Source organism: Vicugna pacos, chromosome 7 (assembly GCF_048564905.1).
Source record: "Vicugna pacos chromosome 7, VicPac4, whole genome shotgun sequence".
In the NCBI taxonomy this organism is placed as follows: domain Eukaryota; kingdom Metazoa; phylum Chordata; class Mammalia; order Artiodactyla; family Camelidae; genus Vicugna; species Vicugna pacos.
The window spans coordinates 25476982-25496912 of record NC_132993.1 but is presented as its reverse complement, the minus strand read 5'-3'; the positions used below and the strand labels follow the sequence as shown (position 1 = coordinate 25496912).

The 19931-nt window shown below is 38.1% G+C and overlaps 1 protein-coding gene across 8 annotated transcripts in view; it reads right to left on the bottom strand.

Annotated features, from left to right (window-relative positions):
• Positions 1-19931, bottom strand: part of CADPS2 (calcium dependent secretion activator 2) — a 447742-nt gene that overhangs the window by 89880 nt on the left and 337931 nt on the right. For 6 of the 8 annotated variants that reach the window (XM_072964582.1, XM_072964580.1, XM_072964581.1 and 3 more), the window contains 3 exons: positions 15129-15192; positions 11824-11947; positions 9735-9755 (listed from right to left, as the gene is read on the bottom strand). In XM_072964582.1, the coding sequence (XP_072820683.1) occupies positions 9735-9755; positions 11824-11947; positions 15129-15192 (209 nt within the window). The remainder of the gene's footprint in view (positions 1-9734; positions 9756-11823; positions 11948-15128; positions 15193-19931) is intronic. The other 2 variants (XM_006202239.4, XM_015237600.3) reach the window with 1 other exon arrangement.

Sequence of the window (19931 nt, the reverse complement as noted above, 5' to 3'; positions counted from 1 at the left end):
GTTAGACCAGCCCGGCTTTTCAGATTTGCAGATTTGTAGCCCTGGATGCCAGGAAATTAGTCAAAAGATCCTGATGCCTCTATGTATGTCTTTGTCCCTTTTGACACATAATCAAGATAGGGCAGCCAACTTCCACATTAGTGGTGATAATATATTTGATGCCAAGATTTGGGGAAAGTCTCCTAGTTGGACACTTGCAAAGACCAAGGGTAGAGAGTGGCGTTGTGCTTCATGACATCCTAGGTATTTCTGCACTTTTAACGTCTTGGGTCTGTCTGTCACTGTGCATGTGTGTGTACGCACTGATGCCCTAGAGGTATGTCATAGGTTTCTCTTTCGAAAAAAAAAAAATCTGACATTACAAATTCATTGATTAGGTCTTTTAATCAAGTGCTTAAATCTATATGGCCACTTAGCTATGGCCTACAGGTAACGAAATCTCCCTGATTTCAAATATTCACCTGTCCAGGTTCTGAGTACTTACAGACTCTGCTGAGAAATAAAGAGGGGAAATCTGTCAGTTTGCATTACTCTAGTTCTGTCCAATTGAAAACACTTTTTAATACATCGAAGCTACTCAGATTAACAAGGTGTTGCAGGAGCCACATTGCTCAATGTCACCTGGTTTACCTGTTGACATACGTTAGTGAATAAATAAGGTCATCAATCAGTTAGTTTCAAACCCTCGATTTAGAAAATGACACGCTCTAGAGAATTGCTTTAGAGAGAAGGCTTGCTATTTCAAGACGGCATTTATCTGTGAATCATGTTCCACGTAAAAGTCAAAACAAAACATAAAAAATACATGACACACTGTCAAGTGAGCTGAATAAACTGACATCCTTTCTGAGACCTTTTAGGAAACAGGTGTTGAACACTTGTAATGAGATTTCCATGCATCTTCAGAAGAAGGAGATAAGATTCTAGCAAGAGCTGTTCAGAGCGTTACAGACCACAGCCGAGGGACTAGTTCTCGGTGAGGAGCACGCCGGAGGAGACACTATATAAACGCTTTGTTTTCTCAGGAGGTGCTTATGTTCTCACTAAGAATTTTGACAGAAGGCAAATATTCACCCAAGAGAAACTTTGGGAAGAATATAACTTCTCCAAATTCTGGGGAATCTGGGATAGATTCAATTGAGTTCTCCGGATGCACTACCTTGTGCATTTACCTCAAATTATTTTACAAAACTTCTTCTGAAACTTTGTGAGTCAATACGATTCATAGAGCTTTCATGGTGCCCCTTCAGAGTGGGTGATGTATTTTTTTCCCAGGCATAAATGGTTGGCTGACAATTCTATGCAGAAGATGAACTAGCTAAAATGGAGCTTGCTATGTTTTATCAGAAAGTTTAAACAATTTTGTTTCAACTCAAATAGGCATTTGAGTTGGAAACTTGGAAAATTCTTGAGAAAGTGAAAAGGTAAAAATATTAGGGGAGGATAGTTACAGTAAAGAGAAATGATAAGTTTATAGTGATTGATAGACATTGTCTTCAATACTCTGAGGTCTCTAATCTCTCTGGAGACCATGTTTTTATCAGAGAAGGAGTCAGTTTATTTTAATCCACTTAGTAAGCCCTTCTTTCTAATGTCTCTGAAATAGCCCAGCCTTCCGTACTGATTTGTGGTCCCACTTTGCTCTGGATGAAGCAGATCAGCCTCCCATGTGCACATGGGTCTGTCCCTACATTCCTCTTCAGAGTAGCTGCCTGACTGCAGGCTTTGGTGATGATTTTGGAATTTGTCTTAGTATCTGACAAGGCACGTCTCTATATTCTGTTTTGTTTGGTTTGGTTTCCTTACGTTGATAGAGTTATTCAGTACCCTTTACTCTTCCATTTAAATTCTGAAGTAACTATATTAAGTTTTTTTTTTTTAACCCTGGAATTCTAATGGCCATTGCAGTGAATTTTAGATTAATTTGGGGAGAGTTTATATATTAAGTCATCACTCTTAAGGGCATGAACTGTCTCTACATCTATTTGGAGTATTTTTGTAAACTTGATTTCAATTTCAAAATTTTCTTTATAGAGGTCTAGGAAAATTAGTACACTTTTGGAAAAGTTAACTCCAAGATGTCTTATAGTTTGGCGGTTACTGTGAAAGGTACCTTATTATGTGCATACATATGTACATATTTATTTATTTAGCTAGCTAGTTGACTGATGGTGTGCAGTAGAGCTTCTGAGTGTGGTTCATGGACCACTGTGGCTCCTCGTGACCTTTTGAGGGTCTGCAAGGTCAAAGTACTTTCCTAATAAGATGTTTTGCCTTTTTAATTCTGTTGACATTTACACTAATGATGCAAAAGCAAGAATGGGTAAAACTGTTGTTGCCTCAGCATGAATCAAGGCTATGATGCTAAATTATACTTGTTATGTGTTCTTTATCGCCTTGCACTCAAGAAAAAAAGTCTGTTTTACATAAGAATGTCCTTGATGAAAGAGTAAAAATTATTAATTTTATTGAATCTCTACCCTTGAGTATACATTTGAAAAAAAACTATCATCTTTGACAAAATGAGACGTTCGTATCAAGGGCTTTTGTGTTCTGAAGTATGATGACTGTCTCAAGGAAAAGTGTTTGTGTGATTGTCTGAGTCCAGGGCTGAGATAAATGTCTTTTTTTTCCTTTCAGAAAGAACCATTTTAGTTGAAAAGATGATTGACAGACAAAGTATGGTTATTCATACTTGGGTATTTGGTAGGCATTTCCTGAAAACTGAAGTAAACCTGTCACTTTAAAGAAACATACAGGATGTGTTGCCAGTGACAAAATGGGAGCTTTCAAGGAAAAGTAGGATTTTAGAAAACTTACATCTGTCATGAGTTTGACAGCTTCCCAATACTTTAAGATCTTTCTGACAGGGTGAGTATAACAAGTATTTTTGGTACTACATAATGTTTGTCAACATTAAGAAGACCATGATTCACTGAACCAACATTTTCAAATGATCAATGCATGATGTTAAAAAATTATGCATGATGAAAGATCTATTCAAAGTACATGAGAAACCAACAGAATTATCAGCACGATAGGTTCAGACTCCACATATTTATAAGTGGAAGGGAAATATGTAGAAAGAAGATGAAGAGAAAGAAGAGATCTATGATGGAGTAAAATATGCCCAGAAAGAGGTAAAGTGGAGTTGGGGTCAATATCACAGGTGGGTGAGTTGGCTTGAAGAGGAAGATCCCTCATCCCCTGATGATGGAGAACAGAAGACACGGGTGGGTGTAAAAAACGAGTTGTATGTATAGAGCTGGGAGCAGGGGCTTACGGTACACTTTATGAGATTGAAAGGAAATGACTGCCCTCAAACAACCTTAAACTTAGGTGTCGTTTAAACTTGAGGTCCAGTTCCCAGGACAGCCCAATCTGGAAAGAGAACACTGTTTAAGAATGAATCAAGCTTCCATGTTTTCTATGTGGAACGAGCTCTGTCCGCCTCTGGTTGAGACTGTCCTTATCTATCATCACTCACACGCAAAATACAACAAAATAAAGAAGGAGAGCCAGGATGGGTGACTTAGCGACAAAGAGACTGTGGATCGAGGAAAGGCCCTGCTCATTTAGGTCACAGAAGACCTCAGCAGAGGCATGACAAACCGCTCAGTGCTGGCAATATTAACCCCAATAACACAAGGGGCAGAAGGGCAAAAGCAGAGGGCAGCATGACGGTGCCACCAGCACTTATTTTAAATGGACTGACACATACTATCGCTTTCTCAGAATTGAACGAAGATCAGTCAGGAAGGATGTTTGAGGAATGCAGACTCAGAAGGAATTTTAGAGGAGAGAGCGCTACGTGTCCTTCAATGTCTCCATGCTTTGTCTGGAGTTGACAGAACCGCTTCCCTGTTTAGTGGAGCTGTGGGTATCTAGTGAGGGCAGAGGCCCTAGAAGTGTTGAAAGCCCTGCCACCAGGTTGCCATTGGTGGACAGGGGTGCCCCTCAGGTCTTCAGCTGACCTGTCACTCATCTGGTCAGTTACCTGAGTTTAGAGACCTATGGAGCAATTGCACCGCTCTGGTCCTCTGTCCCAAGCTAAGGGAAGGTACACGCAGAGCTTCAAAGCTCTGCCAGACTTAAGCAAATAACGCCCTCATCTGCCTCTTCCAGTCAACAATCCCTGCATCTCTTGCCTGTTACGCCCCTCAAACAGGTTTTGAATCATAGGCGTGGATCTGTCAACATTGTCAGGAGCTGACAAGTCGGCACGAGCACCAATTACATCGCGTGGGGCTATTGTCTTGAGTGACTAGCGACTTGAGGGGAGAAAAGTTGAGGCAAAGAAGTACACCAGAAATCCTCATTCATTCCAGATCACGTGCGGAAAGAGCCAGAGTGAATCTGTAATACTTTCACAGCACTTAAAAGAGACTATAGTCTTAACACTTTTGGACACATACATTATTTAGAATAAGGCTAATGGTGTGGCCAGGAGATGCTGGAGACATCTTCAACATATTGATGAGGACATACTCATAAAGATAGTCTAAAATGAACATTTCAATCGTGTCATATTAGGTGACAGAATCAAAGTAATTGATGACTATCAGAAAAAAATTATCTTAGATAATTTAAATAGTTTATGGACCATCTGGAAAATACTCACGGCTTTTCCTTACAAAAATAGTGCAAAAATAAATTTGAACTTGATCCCTATCCAAATGATCACAGATGCTCACTCAGGGTTCAAGCAATGAGTTTTTACTATATATGCACACATACTGCCTTACAAACTAAAAAATCTTTACAGATGCATAGGATTTTCTCAGATATTTTAAAGAAAAAGACAATAAGCCATTCTCTTTGTTTCAGAGCTAGAAACTGAATCTATCAATTTGTCCCTAAGTCATCAGGTGAAATGATCAGAAGAAGAAATGGTCACGGAGGTTTTACTTTCAGGCCAGGGTCCCAGAGTCCAAGCCACATTGTCCAAATAGGCTGGACAGTAACCCTTTAATTCTTCAATTTTATTATTTTTAAGGTGCGGATTCTGTTTCTTTTAATATACAAAGTACCTCCCGCAAAGTGTTCTCAATGCTCGTGGGAAGGCAAAATTTCAGGTCTGTTACTTAGATATTAGTAACTCGAATTCATGGTAGCATATAATACTCAAAAAATTTTAAATCAAATTTATAAGGAAACACAAAAGATCTTTTGTGAGAGAAAACTGTTACGTTATCCTAGAAACGTTAGTAAGAAATTAGTCATTAACAAAAGTATGTCATCAACAGTGCCGTTTATATACTCACTTCCGCACACACCCGTCCTTAAGCAGAACAGATTTCGTTTATTTATTATTTATCGCTACACTCTGACAATGAAGTGCTAAATTAAAATGCCACCCAGATGGCAAACACATCCTAATGACGTAAGGACCGGCCACAGTGCGACTGCTCCTCTCAAAGAAAGTAAGCAGCGCGGCCCTCTGGGAAAGCATCTCCATCCCGTTCAGCTGAGACTCTGAAAATGAGAGCACTGGGGCTTAGACCTGGGAACCTGGCAACCAGAGGGCCCAGACAGATCCTCAGTGCACAAAGCCTTTGTCTGTTCATTCCATGGTACCTTTGGTCTAGGGCACCTCCACGTTTCCAGAAGCACAATGGGCTTAGGTACCAAATTTATTCAAAAGATCTCAGGTCAAGGCAAGCTCTAAGGAGTGGTCTCCCCTTTCGTTGATCGTAAGTCACAATATGAAACGTAGTTTTCAAGAGAAAGCAGGGAAGGACCGTGATTCGATGTTTTATAACTGTTCTTGTCTGTAAGAAATTCCTTGAATTAAAGAACTAGTTGATTCTTCTTTAAAAGTAACAGGGAATTTGCATCCAGGCAAGTGATTAAAACACAGACACACACACAATTAGAAAAATCAAGCTTCACTATCATTTGGAACCCTAGATTATAAAATGAAAATGATCTTACAATTACATAAACAAATTAGTGATAAAATTAAACCAAAGAAGAAAACTAGCTGTTTCGCAACAGCGCAAATCGCAAACATTTCTTAAAATTAAAGAGGAAAAAAATTGGTTTCTAGAAATTTCAAGTTCTCAGAATGAACTATCTGTTCTCATAAAACACATACAAGTAATTTCCAAGAAGGAACGAAGGCATTTATTTAGAGAGAGGTCACTTGTTTTACCCCATCTATTACAGAGTTGTAAGATCCCTTTATTCTGCAAGTTTGTGCTGCCAGTGGAGAATCTGAAGAAATCCCAAGGATGGAAGAGAACTAGCTAAACTGAGCATCACGCTGAATTACGGAAACAGCTGAAACAGGTTAGATTACTAGATACTATTAATGCATTTGCTGTGTTTAACCTCTGGCTTCCATGATCCAGAGTTAGTGCCTCCTCACCCCTCCACCCCATGGTAAAGGGCATGAAATTCTGGTTTAATTTTTCCAATCTTGGTATTTTTAAGCGGTGAGTTTTGGCTCTTTATTGCTAATTATTTCAGTAATTGGTTTGAGTGGCCTTTTGCAAGCCAGCTTGCCAGTTTACAGATGTTCCCTCTGCTGTAAACAGCCTGATCACTCTCTCTGCCATGACCTCATTCGTTTATTCAATACAGAATCTACCGAGTAACGACGCGCCAGGCACTGGAGATAGAGCAGTTTTGAAATACACAAGCCCTGCCCTTATGGGGCTAACGTTCTAGAGCGACAGTTAGATGAAAGAACTATCTTGTGCGTTAATCTTAAGGGCTAGAGAGAAAAATAAAGCAGAGAAGAGGGAGAGACAGTCTGGATTCGGTGGGGAGGGTGCTGCACATTTTAATCACATCCAACACCTGACACTTAAGATGCACGGGAGGAAATAAGAAGGGTCAGTTTCCAGAGTCCAGCTCTTAGTCCTTCACCAGAGACCTGAGCTGTCCAATTCAGCAGTCACCAGCCACATGCGCTGGATGAATACTTGAAAGCCGGGGCTACTTCTAGTGGAGATGCGCTGGGAGCGCATATTGCCCACCAGATTTCAAAGACATTGTCAGAAAAAATAACGTAAACTATCTTGATAACTGTGCATACTGAATACATTTTAAAATGATAATATTTTGGATAGGCTGGGTTCAATAAGCTATATTCTTAAAATTAACTTCACCTGTTTCTTTTTACCTCTTTGATACGGCTACTAAAATTTTTTAAGTTACATATGTGGCTGTGATCATATCTCTATGGGCTTCATTGCTCCAGACTCCTTTTCAAACGTCCGTGCATTTTAACTGAGTGTAAACTTAACTGTGAAGCTTGCCTAGAATGGGGAGGAAGGGAAAATAAGAAGATAGCTTAATAGGTAGACAGTGGGTTCTAATTTCCCACTTACTAGCTCTATGTGACCAGGGACCGGCTGGTAGGTAATAACCTCTCTGCTCCAGTTTCCTAAGAAAGGAATAATAATGGTAGTATTTCTTGTAAATACTGCTACTGTACTTTTACAAGCACCACATGTAAAGTGCTTAGACTACTGCCTGGCATGAAAGTGTTTGCACTTACAATTAAATAAATACCATTATTTTTGGAAAAAGTGACTCTACAAATATTAACCCTTGGCTTTTGTGATGTGGGTGAGCTGTGCATCAAAAAATGCCATTACTTTGAATCAGACAGACCTGGAGGCGGGGCAGCCAGCGGGAAGAGCGTGACGAGGGCTCCGGTGTCTGCTGAGCACAGGTGCAAATCTCAGGTCTACTGAGTTTTAATAGTAGCAGCGCAACCTTGTGCAAGTTACTAATTTTTTCTGAAGTCTCAGTTATCTCTTCTGTAAGATACCTATTTTGAAGAGCTGCTTAAGGAACTACTGAAGTCGTGGAAGTGAAAAACTGCTGGGGCGATAGTCACGTCAACAGACGACAAAATTATGACAAATCTTGGGCAGAATTTGACTCTTCTCTACATGGTACAAACTCACTGAGGACTACAACGATTACAGTGCGCAAGAGAGTACTGTTTCAAAGCCTTATCAAGCATTTAAGCTCTTACACATGCAATTGATAGTCTGATTTTTACTCACTTTTATAAGCACCTCCAAGAACATTTACTAGGTAACCCTGTTAACTTGCAACCAAATGCAACTGAAGGAATACACTCCATTTCTTAAAAACCTGTCTCCTGTTACTTCAGAACAGTTTTCAACTGAGAGTAGCTTTTTTTTCACTTCACTTAAGTTACTGACTCTCTACTCATTCCTCCACCCCTTTTCTATGCAAGCATTCAATTTTTAAAAAGTCTTTTTCCCAGACTCTCCAGCCTGGACAGCTGAGCAAAGGTATGGATATTAAATATAAGCGAAGGGAAGATTTTCATCTGGTGGAAGTGAAGTCCACAAGGGACAGCAACTTGCCTTTCCCTGCATCTCTTCAACAGGAACAGGGCAACTGCCTCCCCTCCGTCCTCATGGAGGCGTACCAGCGGCCCCTTCCTATTTCACAGGGGAAGAGGCATATCCTCTGTAAGCTGGGCATCAGGACACCTGACTCCAGTCCCAGCTGGCCAATTTATTTACCTTGTGGCAAGAGGGAAAACCACTAACAACCCTGGACTTCTTGTCTGCAAACTATATAAAAACGACTTTCACAGCAGAAACGTTGGGGATAAAATGCTGTGAGAGGTTTTGAAAAAGTTTGTTAAAGAGTGAGGGACTGCTGCTCCCACAACGGGCTGTCCTAAGAGGGCATGGTTGTCTCATCGTTTCTTCTAATTCATTTTTTCTAAAGAGCACTTCAGCGATCATTATCGGTGTGTTCTTTCCCCTTTCCCTGGCTCTGAGTGTTTTGTTCCTGACACTTTCTGGGGTCAAATACTGGAAAAGAATTGAAGGTAGGAAAAAGTAGATATAGCACCCTTAATGGAAAACTTCAGTTAAAAACAACCCAAACAAACTGGTCTATAACACTGCATGCCAAATTTAACTAAGATGGGAAAACTAGGACTAAAAAAGTTCATCATGTGTCTATTGCACCATTGTTTTCAGATGGAACTAACTAATGGACCTCTTGTCTCTTTCCAAGTACTGAGGACCTACTTTGCGTCATGGGCACAGTGCTGGGTGCTGGTAATACAACAGTCAACAAGCTCAGTAGAGACCCTGCCTGCAAGAGGCTGAAGAGGAGATGGACAGGACAAACAGATAATGGCACAAGGAATTAAATTAATTACAACTGTGAAAAGTGCACGCATGCACACAAAAATAACAAAATCTTTAAAAATTCAGAGACCCAGAGAAGACTCTTTCCCAGAAGTTTCTTGAGAATAGAATTTCATAACCTCTGCTCACTCCTACGATTAACAACTTTCAAAGTTAAGAGCTGCTTACTTTTTATTTAACAGCATTTACGCTTTTTTACTCTCATGTTGTTTTTCAGGAGTGATCACAGAAGGATGGTCCTCTTTTCTAGTTGTAAGAGTCCTTCAAATATTGGCGACGGCTTCCGAATAAGATTAGTGAACATGCTTAAAACCTAATGTATAATATTAATACAGCCTCAGGTGTTTTGCTTTGAATTCGTATCAAAAATACTGCTGAACTTTGGCAGAGATCAATGGCTTATATTTTCCCTACAAACCATTAGCAATAGTTCTGATAAAATCAAAGTCTTTTCAGTATCTTAGTCAAAGTGATCTAGCAGGAGCCCTGAAAAGGAAAGAGCCATTCATCAATATCAAAACACAACACCACCACATTAGAAATCACGGCACGTGTGCATGCACAAACATTAATTACCTGTTTCCTTTTCTGCTGGGCCTAAAACATAAGAGAAGAGAATTTAGGAGAAAAGCAAACTCTACCCAGGTTGCTTACTCACATAATGAAAAGGACCAACCAAGCCAAGAAAAGGAGTCCACTTCCTATTTCTAAGTTAACGTTGACTTTGTTCTTGATCTGACCCTGAGCATAAAACAAAGCTTTTTATTTTTTAAGATACAAAAAAAAGGAGAAGGGAGAAAATGAAAAGCCTAAAAGTTATTCTCATAAGCATGCATTTTTTTTTTTTTGAATGGAGACTGCTCAGCAGTCTTACCCGACTAGAGGTCTAGAATCCTTTTTCTAGAATATTCTCACGCTGGACCCAAGGTAAGAGAGGGGTGACTCCAGAAGGGAAGAGGTGCGAGAGTTCCCTGCTCACTCTCCAGTGGGTACTCTTTTAGGCTTTCCTCTACCACAGAGTTGTTTTTATGTGCGATCGAGAAGAAAAACCATTCCTTTCTGATCACCATTGTAAGCATGTTGCTCTGATCAATGAAAAAAGCCCACTGCTATGTACAAATAAAAGAAAGTTCTCCACATGTCTGTATTAAAACGGATTCTATGACTAGAAAATAAATACAGAGATGAAACAAAAGCTACACTGCATATCTTTTCAGTATTGCTGGATAAGGTAACGGTCAAAAATATTAACTGAAATAGTTAAGAACAAAAGGAGTCTCATAGTTTTATTTTAGATAGAGTCCATAATATTTGGATAAAATAATATTGTGTTTACTCAGATTGTCCACAACTTTTTTCTCTTTGCCAGAGTTGAAAGGTTTTAAAATGTCTGTTTTTAATATCAGATCTTGCAATCCATGCTCACAACAGCCAATATTCCCCAAATATGAAAATTGCTTGAATGAGTATTCAAAATGTGAAAACCAAATCTGTTTATCTTCCACTTCCCCTAAATGATCTAATATTCAGTGCTTTTGCTTTAACACAACATGATATCATAATTAATGATGTTAAACTGGTAACTAAGGAGGTTTCATGTTGTTACTCTTGTGATATAATATTGGTTGCTATAGTGATGGGATGGCTTTTTTGTTAATCACTCAGGAGGTTGGTTATCACGTGCTTGTTAGAAAGCTTGATCAGATTTGGAGAGGAAAAAAAGGATATAACATGGCCAATTTATAATCATCTTTTTCATTGTCCCAATTTTGATGAAACTGTAATAATATTGTCTAATTAATAAATTTACAATTCATTAAATGCAATTTTAGGTAAAAAGTTACTAAAATTTTTCCAGTGGATGATTTACTTTTTATTTTTAGAGGTAAGTATTAAACAAGGTAAGCTTTTTCCTCCCTAAGGCAATGGTACATGTATTACACAAGCTACTTTTATGATGATTAAAGAATCTGTGGTCGTTTCTATTACTTTTAATTATATCAAAGGATTGTTGAATGAAAGCTGAGATTGTGACTGTCACAAATTTCAATCTATGTATTTCTAAACATTTTAAACTTTCATGAATCAGATGAATAATTATCCTTAATGAATAAAACCCAAAGAAAGAGAAAAAAAAATGCACAGTCCTCTCAAGAGATCTAATCTTTCAAATGCATCAATATATTGCAAGCAATTAAAAGTTGCAGGAAATTCTATCTGTTCATTTCACCCTTCATGATAATCAACAAGTTTCCTCTTTCTCTGGGAGATACTGCAGAACCGAAAATAAAATTACGTAATACTACACTGTTACTGATCAGGAAAGAATACACTACCCGTACTTTAAATGTTAGATGTACTTACAGTAATGTCAAAAAATACAACCCATGAAAACACGTTTTGATTTCTTCAAAACTCAAAACAAGAACAAAGGACAACTTAAGCACGAATCCTGGGTCTTTCATTCAAGCAGAGTCCCAGGAGGCATATTAAAGCAATGAATAGGAAAAAGCTCTTCAGTTCACCAGCTGAGATTTTAATGAGACATTTCCCTTTGCCATGGCACAGGTTTGTTCAGGAAAGGAAAGGACTTCTCACAGAAAATGCAGTTAACAGGCATTGCTGGCTCTCATTGCCACTTTGGGCAACTGCTCACTGCACTGACCTTCTATTTTGGCATATTCTGTGAGTCTCGTGTAATTGATCAAGGCAGCTTTCTCAAGACATTTTCTGACCACTTTTTTCACCTCTTCGGCTGGTATGGGAGTGGCAATATCTTTCATTAAAACCTAGAAAGAGAGAGAAAGAGAGAGAGGGAGAGAAATTGCATAAAATACTAAAAACAAATATACAAATTGTCCTAGACCTATTAGTAGGAAAGGGTCCTGGGTAACACTGGAGGAGGCAATCAGTCGGGGCTTCACAACTGGGAAGTAATCTCCCAGTCTGGGCTCTTCCTGTCTAAGCCTCATTTACGCACATCAAAACCTCCCCTATGCCAAGCTACCATTCACTGTGACTGTCACTTTTCCTCCAGGGACCCACAACACCACTCGAGCAGCTGTTTCAGATCAGGATTACAGTCCTTGGAACAAGTAATAAACAAAGTTTATCTTGTACGTCCTTGTTTTAAAAGCTTTAAATCTTTTGAGCAATATATATGAAAACAATAACAAAAATTCCCTTAAAATAAGCAACATGTATGGGCTCTATAAAAATCAAGACCTCTGCCCTCCCTAATTAAACTTTAATCATTGTGAACTGCTGGGGAGGGGGGACTTCTCTGTCTTAGTGAAATGAATGAAGAAATCAAATATTAAAATAAACGGAAATATTCTGAAATTAAAAAAAAAAAGGATCACTTTCTGTTGGATTCCTAAATTGTGTTTCTGGATTTTTTCCTTTAAAAGTATTACCCTTGGCAAGAGGAGAAAACAATTATATCCAAAATTCAAAATATAATGTATTTAAGCACTTTCCTAATGGCTCATTGACAATTGTCCTTTAAACTTTCCTAGTAATAAAACTGCTCACAGTAAGTTTTGATTGCACTATTAGTCAAACTCTATTTTCCATATAATTGATGTGGTTTTTCTTGCTCTGCTTACGTTCAAATCATACAATCTGTAGCAAAATCTTGCTTTTGTAAGTGTTCTTACTATGATCCTGTTAAGTTTTTTACTTTGAAAAAAATACTGAAAGAACATGAAGACATTCATTTCATGCTTCGTTATTTCATTCTCTTTCGATCAGCCTCGGCACTAAAGATTTTATGATTTCAAATTCATTCAATCATTCTACCATGGGTGATCGTTGACAACATATTTTAATTTTGTCAGGCAAGATTTCCTTTTGGAAACAGCAAACTTTACTGCTTAAAAATTTTCCTCCCTCCCTATCAAATTAAAATTTTCTTCATATTCTAGTATGAAAAAATCTTTGACACACTGACATACATTTGGCCCTTTAATTAGAACTCCACATTAGATTCTTTATAGCCAGAAAAACCTTCTGTTTACAGTGAAAAAATTAGAAGCATTAATAGGCACTAGTATTTGTAATGTGATTATAACTAAAATTTAAATATAAGATGAACTTTGTTCCATATGCAGAACCATGAATTTTGCTATTAGGCTTCCCCCATGGTGCCAAACTTTCAAATAACAGAAATAGCTGTTAAAATTAGAATCTGTCTGTCTATTACAGAGATGAGCCCAGGGTAGAAATCAAGCATTATTTCACAGCATTAGAAGCAGGATGCTTCATTTGGAGTGGGGGCGGGGGACTGAATTCTCTTTCCTGGCAAAGTGCAGGTAAAGGGCTGGCAAGTGCAAAAAGGGAGACACAACCTCTGTTTCATGCCTCCTCCCCATGTTGTTCCAAGGCATCATAAGTATCAAGAATCCACATGTAGATTTTATCTTATTTTTCAAAGATGTCAGTAAGTACAGAGACATGCAAATGAAGAAATGGCTCTTACCATCTCTCTCTTCGTTTAGCAAGAAACATGCTTAGTGACTATAACTGGAATAAAAGTCACTCTTCATCTTGCCACCTGTCAGTGCAGGGCATGAGGGCATCTCTGCTATTACTAACTCTTCCCTGCCGGGGACGGGAGGGGAGCTCTGCCATGGAAACCAGCACACACAGAGGCTGCACTTGGTACCCAGGATGGGATGCCGTTCCAAAAGCAAAGCTACCTTTAAGGATTTTATGTCATCAGTGATACCTTAATGGATAGGATGAAATGAAAACTCTGAAAAGTGTGGGTTACATGCAGGTTTTAATATTATACAAATTCTAATAAAACAATTATGACAACAATATTTCTATCACACAATTCATAGTAATCAAGGATAAAGCTGGGATATATAGATGAAACCTATCTGTAATCCAAAGATCTCATTTTAACCATCAATTCTAGTCTTCATCTCCCCAATTCCTTAAATCACTGAACAATGTCTCCCCTTTTTCATAGAGGTGCAAATAAACAATGTATTATCTGGAATTCCTTGGGCAGATAAATCGACATGAACAAGAAGAGCCTGAAGTCAACAAATCAGGACCAGAATAATCAAATCAAGAGATATAGAAGATCCTTTGATATCCTTTTTAATACTGATAAGGAATAGGATTTGTCCACATTACTTAACTGTTAACTTTCAAATAGCATGTGAATAGTTTTATAGACAGATGAAGATGACACTTCCCTTTCACACATAATCTGCCACAAAAACAGCAGTGGAGGATATACTTCCATGAACAAATGATTTTTCGCATGGATGTTTACTATTACTTTTTGTATATTTCCATACTTTTGTGACTTCTATAATCAACAATTTCTGTAATTCCCGAACGCCTTCAAAGTAACACGCAAGTTGAATTTAAATAAATTCTGAGAGAAATTTAGAATGAAAGAAATGATACATTTGTGAATATTAAATGTTAAACTCTTAGAGGTATGAGAAATATGACAGAGTACCAATAAGTCAGGGGGATAATTAAACACAAACGTAAAGTCTGAAAAACAGGTAACTGTACTTAACTGAAGTTAAAAAAGACTATTTCATGAGGGGAAAAAAAGGTGGTACCAAAAAGATGCCATAAACTTAGCAAAGGATGGCAGTGGTAGGCTTCAGAAAGGCTCTGGAGAGGAAAAGCAGGATATAGAAGAAACTGAACGTAGCAGGAGAAGGTGAGAAATTGATGAGGGAGGAGGGTAGAGCTCAGTGGTAGAGTACGTGCTTAGCATGCACAAGGTCCTGGGTTCAATCCCCAGTACTTCCATTAAAAAAGAAGGTAAATAAGTCTAATAACCTTCCCCCCACCCAAAAAAAGAAATTGATGAAATGCAACAGACCCAGAGGACCTCGCACTTGTGAGGAATAAGACAGTCTACCTAGTTCAGTAACTAAAACACACAGCCATCAAGAACGCAAATGGTATTTATAAAGCAATGGTCAAACATACCCTTTCAAGTAATGAAAGTGTGGCTTTTAGTGCACCTTCAGGTCGTCCAAAGGGAAAACAGTATCTTAAAAAGAAAAAAAGAGGAACAAAAACGTCAAACATTTAATATCCGAGAATGCTCAGTAATTTCTCTCTTGTATTACTTGGCATTACTGGAGGGGAGTAGAAAGCAGTTCAAAGAGCATCAACCCACACGGGAACATTCTAACTGCTGGAGTTTATCTGGTCCCATGATTTGAATGTCTTACACAGGGGAGGTGTCAATTGTGACGAAAAAGGTTCTCAAGTTTTGAGAATGTGTGTACAGAAATATGGCAATCAAAAAGGAATCTCCAGGGTCCTACAAGTAAAGAGAAACTTCAAATGCATTCCCTAATCATTTCTGCTTGAAGGTGTTCTTGTTCAAGCTCTCTTCTCCCATTTCCTCCTCTATCTGGGTGAGATTTGAGGCAGAAGCCCAGCCACAGACACAGGTCCTAGGAAAACAAGTTTCCAGCAACCTCCTTACCTGACGTCTGTCTGTCTGTCTGTGCTGGTGTCTAACTCTCCACCGCTCCCACCCCACCCCCATACACACGCGAACCTGCGGCTCTTGCTGGCAGTCACTTATCCAAAGTACTTTCAGCTCCACGTATCCCTAATACACACCAACAACTGGAGGGCAGGTTACGGGATGTTCTGAAATCAGGGTCAGAGCTGGGAGGGGGAGTGGGCTCCTCAGACATAACTTGCCACATGGTGGTGACAGGTTTACTGCTCTTTACAAGGGGGTCCCTCTTCAGGTCACTTTCCACCCAGTACAGGGGGTCAGGGCCACTTCATCCTGTTGGAGCGCTTTGCTTTATTGAACCAGGTTCAGCAAAGCCTGCCCTCCCTTACCGCCCCCACCTCCCGCCCCAAGCCCATGTGCTACAGGCAGCTGCGCTGCCGCTGGACTGCCTTTTAGCTCTTAGGAATCTTTTAAACTAATAGCTTGAAAAGTCTGCTTATTTCTGTCTTTTGCCATTACCCAAGGACTTAGCAGACATATTTTCTAAAACATAATGAACAAGGAAATTTTTTTTCACACAGTAACTTGAAGAGGTTTCCCTAAAAAAGCACAGATATAAAATGTATTTAAGCTCAAATTGTTCTACAGGACCACACCGTAAAGAGACAGAGGGAGAAAGACTCTTTCCTCACAAAGCAGTAGTTGAATTCGTATTCGGATTAGGTTTTAGTTTTGTGATACTTTCACTTGTATCAAAGAAATGCAATTAAGTGTCACATAAATCTAGTCACTCAGACTTTTCTTCTGAATACTGTTTATCATTTCATTTAAAAAAATTACAAATATCATTTCATGTTAAAAATGTCCTTCACTTAATCCTGCCTCTATTCTCTTACCCTCCCCAAAACCCACACATAAAAAAACCAGGACCAATTTATTTTGATAGTTTTCCTGTGCAGGGATGCTTTTCAGAGCATTGGCAAATTAGTAAAGTAGCTTTAATCATTTTGTATACCATAAACGTTAATCCACATTTAAATAAAACACAAATTGGTTTCTTGTAGTCCCCTCCCCCTGCTTAAATCTTTTCAGTGTATTTGCATAATCCACCCACTGTCTTTCCTATTGTTTATTTCCATTAACCTGTGGGTGACACATTTTATGAATGGAATGTTACTGATCCCCAGATTACATTTAGCATTTCAGGGCTCTGAGGTCCCACTGGGTATGTTCTGCATTAGCATTAGCTGCCCGTGATGTGTAAATAATTCAGCACATTTACAGAGTACAAGTAATCCTGAGTCAATAAAGTACAGAAAATAACTACACAGAAGCTTAATTAATCTTCACAAAACAAGCTTTAAAAGAAGGGAATCATTTTGTCCTGCTTTTCAGGGTAAATATTTTGGGTTTTTACCACTTCGCCAGCTTGGTAATAGCTAAGTAAAGTGGAAAGCATCCACTGATTAAATAAAATTCAACCAAGTTTAATGCCCAATCTGAATAAATTAAAGTCACCCTGATTTTCACTTTAGTAAATTAATTACGCAGGTAAATGAACCTGTACAGACATGTCCGATGATTAAACTCCTTCTCTTCTTTATATTTTAAAGTTGTAAATACAGTATCTATTTTTATTAAAGTTATATATACACATAGTCTAAGAAGAAACTGTTCGTAAGGGAATTTTTATGAAAAACATAAATCCTTTATGTCAGTTCCACAACACCTTCCCAAGTAATTTCTCTTGAAAAAAAAAGTTTTCACTTTTATCTGATTCTTTTGATATTTAAATGTCATATCCCTAACCTACATGCTAACATTTCAAATTCTTGATTTTCCAGCTTTAGACATTATCTTACTAACTTCCCGCTATGGAAGGGAAGTACTTAGCTTTAAAAAAAAAATTTAGAGACGGAAGTGACATACAATGAATTGCGCATATTTAAAGTGTATGACTTGATAGGTTTTGACAACTGCATACAATCAATGTCATATACATATTCATGACCCCCAAATATTTCCTTCCCATCCCTGGGATCCAGGCAACTGCTGACTTCCCTTCTGTCATTTAGATTCGTTTGTATTTGCCATAATTTTATGTAAGAGGAGTCACACAGTATGATCTTTTTTGGGACCGATTTCTCCCACTCAGCATAGCTGTTTTGATATTCATTCATGCTACTGCAATGTATCAACAGTTTATTCCTTTTCATTGCTCAGAAGTATTCCCATACAATTTTTTATACATTCCTTGTTGATGTCATCTGTCTTGTTTTCATACTTCGACTGTTATGAATAACACTAGTATGAATATTCATATTCATGTCTCTGTGTGGACATACGCTTTCATGTCTCTTCGAGAATAACCTGAGTGGAATACATGGGGTTTTTAAATTTTTAAAAACTACAAACTCTTTTACCAAGTGAGTTGTACCGTTTTACATTTCTATGAACAGTATCAGCAGGAGTCCAGTTTCACATCCATGCCAAATCTGTTCGTTTGGTGTTACTCTTTAAAGTTTAGCTACACAGACAGGTAGTAGCAGTACCTCACTGTGGTTTTAGTTTGTATTTCCGTATAGAGTAATGAGGTTGAGCATCTTCTCATATATGCCTTTTCACCATCTTATATCTTTAATGAAATATCTGTCAAAACGTTTTAATTGGGCTGTTTCATTTCTTATTAAGTTTTAAGAGTTATTTATACATTCTACATAGAAGTCTTTTGTGGGATATGTATTACACAAATATTTTCTTCCATTCTGATATTTATTATTAATGTCTTTGGAAGATCAAAAGTTCTTAATGTTGATGAAGTTCAAAGTAACATTTTTCCATTTATGAATCAGGATTTTGGTGTTTTATTTAAGCATCTTTGCTTAGTCCAAAAAAACACTGATTTTCTGTTTTCCAGATGTATCCATTTTGGGTTAGGTTTTGAATCAAGTGTGAGGTGTGGATCTGGGTGAATATTTTACATTTGGACATCCAGTAGTTCCAGCACTATTTTGTTGAATAAAATATACTTTACAAATTGTCTGTACATTTGTTGAAAATCAATTGATCACAGGTATGTGAGTCTATTACTGGACTTTCTATACTACACTACCAAGATAGTCTTGCCTTGTTTTTGATCTTAGGTAGAAAATATCTAGTCTTTCATTATTAAATACGATGTTAGTTGTCGGTTTTCCATGATGCCCTTAACAGGCTGAACATATGACGTGTGGCAATACTGTTGTTTACTAATTCTATCTTCTGTGCCATTTTCACTTTTGCTTGTTTGCATTCTCTTCATTGGTCATATTTTACTATTTCTTTGTATCCCTAGAAATTTTTGACTGAAAGCTAGACATTGCTATTGTACCTTATTGGTGGCTGAGTACTTTTGTATTCCTTTAAACATTCTTGAACTTTGTTTTGGAATGCAGTTAAATTACTTGGAAACAGTTTGACTCATATGAATCTTGGTTTTAAGCTTCATTAGGAGAGACCATGACAGGGCTTATTCTTTGGCTAAATTTTTTCTTCTACTGAGACAAAACCTTCTGCATATTCTACCTGATGCTCAAGAATTAGAACTACTCCCAGCCCTGTGCTTGCTTTGGGGACATTTCCCCCTGTAATCCTTTCACACAGTTCTTTGCTCTTAGTTTCCTCACATCCATTCACAGATCAGTAATTAGCTAAAGACTCCAGGGGACCCTCAGCAAATACGTGTAGGTCTCTCTGAGCTCTCTCTCCTTTAGAACTTTGACCTGACAATTCTGGCTACCTTACTCTCCCTGGACTCCCAGTTCTGTCTCCTTTAAAGGAGCCAAGTGTCCACTGGGATCCTCCCAGATTCCTCTTCCCTGGACCATGGTCTGGAAACGCTGTTCTGGCAGTAAGCAGTGGTAATTAAAGGGCTTATTCATTCGTTTCCCATCTCTCAAGACTCACGGCTATTCATTGTCTTACGTTTAACATCTTGAAAAGCATCTTCCCCGCATATTTTGTCTTAAAAAATTATTTCATGTGGGAGATAAATATCATCCCAATACTCCATCTTAGACATAAGGTGCTTTTTTTTTTGAAGACCACTTTCCTCCACCCTAAACATAGTTTTGGTTCCAGCCACCCTTTTAATGCAGTGACTTTTGGAGGTTAAACTTAAATTCAGTATCTACATTAATTTTGTCAATATCTTAGATAATTGAGACACAGTTCTTACTTTGACTACCTTCTATGTGTCACTATTTTGTTTATGATTAATACGTGTCTTTGTTTTAATTTCTTTTTATATACTTGATCTAGTACAGCTCCAAGCT